The sequence below is a fragment of the Bactrocera oleae genome, unplaced genomic scaffold (genome assembly GCF_042242935.1).
Source record: "Bactrocera oleae isolate idBacOlea1 unplaced genomic scaffold, idBacOlea1 ctg00000011.1, whole genome shotgun sequence".
In the NCBI taxonomy this organism is placed as follows: domain Eukaryota; kingdom Metazoa; phylum Arthropoda; class Insecta; order Diptera; family Tephritidae; genus Bactrocera; species Bactrocera oleae.
The window spans coordinates 212501-220000 of NW_027212754.1; the positions used below are offsets into that span (position 1 = coordinate 212501).

Below are 7500 nucleotides of genomic sequence, written 5' to 3' on the forward strand. Positions count from 1 at the left end.
GTTAAATAGTACGTGAAACTGCTTAGAGGTTAAGCCCGATGAACCTGAATATCCATTATGAAAAATTCATCATTATAACTGTAGTATTTAATTTTAAATATTATAGTAATAGTGTGCATTTTTTTCATATAAGGACATTGTAATCTATTAACATAATAAAATATTTATCAAAAGATCATTGGTTTTTAAGTTTATTCAAATTAATTTGCTTTTAGCTTATTAACATAGAATAATTACTGATGATTTGATAAAGTGTTGATAGATTTTATTATATATAATGCTAAAATTCTTTTGAATTTTACAATAATATTATTATCATTGATTTTAATATTAATTGTATGCATTTATATGATTAACAATGCGAAAGATTCAGGATACCTTCGGGACCCGTCTTGAAACACGGACCAAGGAGTCTAACATATGTGCAAGTCATTGGGTTATATTAAACCTAATGGCGAAATTAACTTAACTGTATTAATAATGGGATTAATTTTTAATGTATTACATTATTAATTCAATCCCGGGGCGTTCCATATAGTTATGTATAATGATAATTTATTATTATTTATACCTCTAACTGGAGCGTACCTTGAGCATATATGCTGTGACCCGAAAGATGGTGAACTATACTTGATCAGGTTGAAGTCAGGGGAAACCCTGATGGAAGACCGAAACAGTTCTGACGTGCAAATCGATTGTCAGAATTGAGTATAGGGGCGAAAGACCAATCGAACCATCTAGTAGCTGGTTCCCTCCGAAGTTTCCCTCAGGATAGCTGGTGCATTTAAAAATTATGTAAAATAATCTTATCTGGTAAAGCGAATGATTAGAGGCCTTAGGGTCGAAACGACCTTAACCTATTCTCAAACTTTAAATGGGTAAGAACCTCACCTTTCTTGATATGAAGGTTGAGGTTATGATATAATGTGCCCAGTGGGCCACTTTTGGTAAGCAGAACTGGCGCTGTGGGATGAACCAAACGTAATGTTACGGTGCCTAAATTAACAACTCATGCAGATACCATGAAAGGCGTTGGTTGCTTAAAACAGCAGGACGGTGGACATGGAAGTCGTAATCCGCTAAGGAGTGTGTAACAACTCACCTGCCGAAGCAACTAGCCCTTAAAATGGATGGCGCTTAAGTTGTATACCTATACATTACCGCTAAAGTACATGATTTATAATACAATTTCGGTTGGATTATAAATTTTGAAACTTTAGTGAGTAGGAGGGTACAATGGTGTGCTTAGAAGTGTTTGGCGTAAGCCTGCATGGAGCCGCTATTGGTACAGATCTTGGTGGTAGTAGCAAATAATCGAATGAGACCTTGGAGGACTGAAGTGGAGAAGGGTTTCGTGTGAACAGTGGTTGATCACGAGTTAGTCGGTCCTAAGTTCAAGGCGAAAGCCGAAAATTTTCAAGTTTTAATGAAATGAAATGAATGAATTTTTATTCCATAGTAATTAAACACTTGAATAATTTTGAACGAAAGGGAATACGGTTCCAATTCCGTAACCTGTTGAGTATCCGTTTGTTATTAAAAATGGGCCTTGTGCTCATCCTGGCAACAGGAACGACCATAAAGAAGCCGTCGAGAGGTATCGGAAGAGTTTTCTTTTCTGTTTTATAGTCGTACTACCATGGAAGTCTTTCGAAGAGAGATATGGTAGATGGACTAGAAGAGCATGACATTTACTGTTGTGTCGATATTTTCTCCTCGGACCTTGAAAATTTATGGTGGGGTTACGCAAACTTCTCAACAGGCCGTACCAATATCCGCAGCTGGTCTCCAAGGTGAAGAGTCTCTAGTCGATAGAATAATGTAGGTAAGGGAAGTCGGCAAATTAGATCCGTAACTTCGGGATAAGGATTGGCTCTGAAGATTGAGATAGTCGGGCTTGATTGGGAAGCAATACCATGGTTTATGTACTCGTTCTGGGTAAATAGAGAATTTCGATTCTTGTTCCCCGGATAGTAGTTACGTAGCCAATTGTGGAACTTTCTTGCTAAAATTTCTAAAGGATTTATTATTGTATAGATACTTTTTAAATTATAACGATTATCAATTAACAATCAATTCAGAACTGGCACGGACTTGGGGAATCCGACTGTCTAATTAAAACAAAGCATTGTGATGGCCCTAACGGGTGTTGACACAATGTGATTTCTGCCCAGTGCTCTGAATGTCAAAGTGAAGAAATTCAAGTAAGCGCGGGTAAACGGCGGGAGTAACTATGACTCTCTTAAGGTAGCCAAATGCCTCGTCATCTAATTAGTGACGCGCATGAATGGATTAACGAGATTCCCTCTGTCCCTATCTACTCATTCGTTGTTTGGATTCCGACGCGAATAGACGTGCGTGCGCATCGTTGTGATTAGTAATTTTCGGTGATTTTTCGGTATTTTCTTTTGAGCGATATTTGTTTACGCGTTAGCATAAGCACCGTTGCTTGTCGAGTGTGTGAAATTGTTGCTACAATTTCTTGCGGAATTTCGCTTTGTGCAAGTATTCGCGTTTTGTTGTTAGTGCTCGGGTACGTGACCGCGAGTGTGTTTTTTCGTGCAAGGGCACAATTGGCGCGTTTTTTGGGCATTTTTCGGTGGAATAGCGGTAAGTACATATTTTTTAATATTGTGTACAGTACCTTAGGTGCTACCGCAACGTGGTCGTTCACGTTGTTGTTGGTGGGGGACTTTTTGCATAGCCCCAGTTTAGTGCCGTATTGTTGGTATTCTTTGCCGGCAGAGTCGCCTATTTGGAGTGTTGTGTTGGGCATCTGGTGTTCAGTTGGGCAGTTTCAGCAGGTTTCGAGCAGGATTGCTCAAAAGGTACCAGCGTCTGTCCAGTGTCGAAGTGAGTGTACCGTGTGCAGACAAACGGTCGTAGCAGTGTGCGTTTAACCCACGGATCGGTTCGGTCCAGCGCCACATCGGTCGACTCGCGGCCGTTACGGGGACATTGATCCGTCCGGCGGTCAATTTGAGTGACCTCTGTCCAGGCCTTTTGGCTGGAGTTGTGGGCTGTACCCTAGCGAGAACGCATTAATCGTCCGCTTGGGTCGTCGCTGCTATAGAGCGGGTCTGCGCTAGAGATACTTTCTCCAGCGCGTTCAGTTGCACGTACTTGGCGAGCGGCTGTTTTCGGCATCTGTTGAACTAGTGCCATCTGCGTCAGTGGTAAGTTCGGCGGATCAGCCTACCAAAGGGCGTCCGAAGGCAAGAATGCCTCCACCACGGAGGAGGAGGGTTAAATCCCTCGCTGGGAGTGAGGAGTCCGGTCCATCGGTGGTAACGGTGGACACTTCGGGAGACGAGGCGGTGAGGCCATCGGTGAGGTCCCCGCCACGGCGGAAGGCGCGTTTGGGGTCGCCGGCAGAAACGGGGGGTGATGAGGGCGGGAGCGGTAGTGGTAGCGGTTGCGATAACGGTGACACCGCTGAAAAAGCGGCTGTTCACCCCGCAAAGTCGGGCGAGGGCGAAGTGGGTGTTGCGCGCGTTGATACGGGCGCGAAGAAAACGGGCGCTAGCAAAACGAGCGCGAGCAATACGAGCGCGAGCAAGGGCTGCGCGAGCAACCGTGGTGCTCTTAAGGGGGTTGTTGTTGTCGGGGGTGGTGCGGTTAGCCATGTCGCGGCTATTAAGAAAATTTCGGCGGAGCTAAGCGAAGTAGTTTTTGGGGCCGAAAATTTCGCTATAGGGACCGCGAAGGGGCTGATGGAGCTTGCCTCGAAATACGAGGCACTTCTGATGACGGTAGTAACCGAGAATGCCCATCTTCGTGGTCAAGTTGACGCCCTTAGAGGAGGCTGTGGAGGACACTCCTCGCCGCCGAGCAGGTCAATGCCGGCTCCATCGGCACCGATGCCTCCGCCCCCAGCACCTGTACTGGAGGCGATTGCACCGGTGGCGCAGAAGCCTGTTGAGACCTGGTCAGTTGTGGTTAGGAGTAAGGGGCCTGCAGCTTCCTCTGAGGAAGTCATTAAAAAAGTTGTTAAGGAGGTGGGTCCTTCCCTGGGGGTAAGGATCCACGAGGTTAGGCCAATTAAGGGTGGTGGGGCGGTTATCCGCACTCCCTCTGTTTTAGAGAGGGAGAAAGTTGCGATGAACGCGAAATTCGGGGAGGTGGGGTTGGACGTGACTGTCAACCGGAAGTTGGGTCCTCGGGTTGTAGTCCAGGGGGTTCACACGGAGATCTCCCATGATGAGTTCATGGAAGAGTTACTCCGGCTGAACCTTCAGGATTTTAGCCCGGCGTCCCAGAGGTCAGATGTGAGGATGGTCAGTCGTCCCTGGAAGGTGGCCCCTGATGGTAGCACCAATGTCGTCCTTGAGGGTACGGACAAAATGATGTCCGCCCTCTTGGAGGCAGGTAGGTGCTACATCAAGTGGTTCTCCTTCCGGGTGCGACCGGATAGCCCCGTTGCTGGCTGCTTCCGGTGTATGAGTTTCGACCATAGAGTGGCTGTGTGTAGGGCCAAATCAGATGTCTGCCGGAGGTGCGGTCAGGAAGGCCACAGAGCTGCCAGTTGCGTCAATGCACTCCATTGCCGCAACTGCGCATTCAAGGGTAGACCAGCTGGGCATCTTATGATGTCCGCTGTCTGCCCGATATACTGTGGCATTGTTGAGCGCGCCCTCGCCAGACACTGATGGGGGGGATTATACAGTTAAACTGCCAGGGGGCGTATGCCGTAATGTGTGAATTGGGGGGGTGTATGGCTGAGGGGAGGTGCGGCATTGCCTTACTCCAGGAGCCCTACGCCACCAATGGTGTGGTTCGGGGTCTTCCTGGTAGTTTCAAGGTCTTCACGGACCTTGGGGCTAATGCTGCAATTGTTGTGAGTGATCCCAACTACGATTGTGTAGTTGTGGATTCCTCACAACTGGGTGTATGTGTCGCGATAGAGGGGGAGTTCGGTAGGCTGATTGTAGCTAGTTTGTACTGCAAATTTAGCGAGCCCCTAGAGCCCTACCTGGGCTACATGGATAAGCTACTACTACTTGCGAGTAGTAGCCCATTTATCCTAGGGCTGGATGCGAATGCCTCGTCTTCGATGTGGTTTAGTAAGGTATCCCGGCATTCGTCTGGATATCAAAGCCACAGTCGAGGCGAGGCATTAAGTGAATGGGTGGTGGCTAAAAACCTCCACATTGTGAATGAGCCGAGTGAATGGTACACGTTTGATGGGCCTGGGGGCGTGAGTGACATTGACGTGACGCTTATGAATCAGGCAGCAGATAGGGCGTTCGTAGCTAGATGGGAGGTTAAGGGAGGGTGGGGATTGAGTGATCATAATTTGATCCAAATTATGGTTACTCCCAAATCCCCTCCCTCGCTGTATGAGAGTCCATTGCGGCGATGGCGTACCTCTGGTATCGACTGGAACCAATATGGACGATCTGTCAGGGAAGCGGTATTGGGTATACCGCTTAGAGCGTTTGAGGATTTGGGGGTTGATGAGCAGATTGCTCGTCTTTATGAGGTAGTGTGGGGGGTAAATGATAGGGTATTTAGAAAGTGTGAAAGTTTAATGGTTAGGAAAATTAGGTGGTGGACGCATGAGCTAACCTTGAAGAGGAGGACTGTCAGGCGATTGAGGCGAAAGTTTCAACGCGCTCGGCGGTCCAATTCTGACAGGCTGTCCCAGCTTAGGCATGAACTTAGTTGTGCGGCTAGGGAATATAAGGATATGTTAGTAAAAGTTAAAGAAGAGGAGTGGAGGAGTTTCGTGAGTGAGAATAGGGACGACCCGTGGGGTCAGGTCTATAGGATCTGCCGGGGTCGTAAGAGGGAGGATATCACCTCTCTTCGCGTTGGTGACACTGTGTTATCAACGTGGAGAGAGTGTGCGGGGGCTTTGTTAGGAGCGTTCTTTCCTAGGGCGGAGGTTCAGGTACCTCAAGCACAAGAGGTACCTGTCCCTCCATTAGATGATGGAGAGTTGGGGTACGCCTTTGGCCTGGTCAGGTCTAAACGGTCCCCAGGTTTTGATGGTTTGAACGGAGAGATGTGTAAAAGCTTGTGGAAGTTCATTCCTGAATACTTGGAGGCCATTTATGATAAGTGCGTGTGGGAGGGTTATTTTCCACGCGAGTGGAAAATTGCTAGGGTTGTACCTCTCCTGAAGTCCCCTGATAAGATCAGGAGTGATCCTCGCTCTTATCGGGGCATCAGTCTCCTTCCAGTACTTGGAAAAGTGCTGGAAAGAGTTATGGTGGAACGGCTTCAGGAGCTAACGCGGGGTATGTGGTCGGATAGACAGTATGGGTTCAGGAAAGGACGCAGTGTAGAGGATGCGTGGTTCTACGTTCAGGGTGCTGTTAGGGAGAATGTCAACAAATATGTCCTTGGCATATTTGTTGACTTCAAGGGGGCATTTGATTACCTAAGCTGGGATCGAGTGTTGCAACGGCTGGAGGAGCTTGGCTGTCCGGAAATTACTCTTTGGCGGAGTTACTTTTCGGACAGAAAAGCCTCTCTAGTCGGAATGAATGGGAGTGTGGAGATCGGAGTGGTTCGTGGCTGCCCGCAGGGATCCATCTGCGGTCCATATATTTGGAACCTCATGATGGACTCTCTGCTTGGACAGCTCGAACCCCTCTGTAAATGTTGTGCGTATGCGGACGACCTTCTCCTTCTGGTTGAAGGTCGATCGCGATCTAAGTTAGAGCGGGCGGGAGGACAATTTTTAGAAATTGTAAATAGTTGGGGTTTAGGTGTGGGGGTTGACATATCGATGGACAAAACGGTGACAATGCTGCTTAAGGGCAGATTGTCTCCGGTTCGTCCACCGATTGTCCGTGTGAATGGGGTCAGCATCAGGTATGTGACGCAAGTCAAATACCTGGGGCTGACCATGAGTGAAAGAATGTGTTTTACTCCACACTTGGCGAATTTGAAGGAGCGACTGCAGGCGGTCGTAGGCAAAGTGCGACGCATCTTGAGGAGCGATTGGGGCCTTGGACGCCGTGCTGTTCGCACCATATACCGTGGTCTATTTGTGGCTTGTGCCACTTATGGAGCCGCAATATGGTGGGAAACAGCGATGACGGTCTCTGGTCGCCGAAAACTCCTCTCGGTGCAACGTTGCATGATGCTTGCATGTTTGCCTGTATGTCGCACCGTTTCAACGGATGCGATGCAGGTTTTATTAGGTGCACCCCCTCTTGACCTGATTGTTGTACAGCGAGCTGTTGCATTCAGGTTAAGAAGGGGCTTGAGTGTGTCATTGCTGCGGAATGATTGGATTTCCGATGATGATGTGGAGAGGGAGGGATTTCTAGGGAGCAAGAGGCTTCTAGATGATAGGGTTAGGAGTAGGTGGCAAGACCGTTGGGACAATAGTCCTAACGGTCGGGTGACTTATGAGTACATCCGGGATGTTAGGTTCGTTGAGGGTAACCCAGACTTCAGATTTTGTCTGAGTCTGGGTTTTTTGTTAACGGGGCATGGGCCTCTGAATGCATTTTTGCATCAGAGGCACCTTTCTGATAGGTCGGG

The 7500-nt window shown here is 47.9% G+C and overlaps 1 protein-coding gene and 1 pseudogene across 1 annotated transcript in view; both read left to right on the forward strand.

Moving 5' to 3' along the window:
- The window catches only part of LOC138858640 (large subunit ribosomal RNA), a 2773-nt pseudogene extending 404 nt beyond the window's left edge, over positions 1-2369 (forward strand).
- Positions 1-7500, forward strand: part of LOC138858635 (protein qua-1-like) — a 40191-nt gene that overhangs the window by 15483 nt on the left and 17208 nt on the right. The window contains exon 2 of the mRNA XM_070112824.1: positions 3114-3617. Within this exon, the coding sequence (XP_069968925.1) occupies positions 3114-3617 (504 nt within the window). The remainder of the gene's footprint in view (positions 1-3113; positions 3618-7500) is intronic.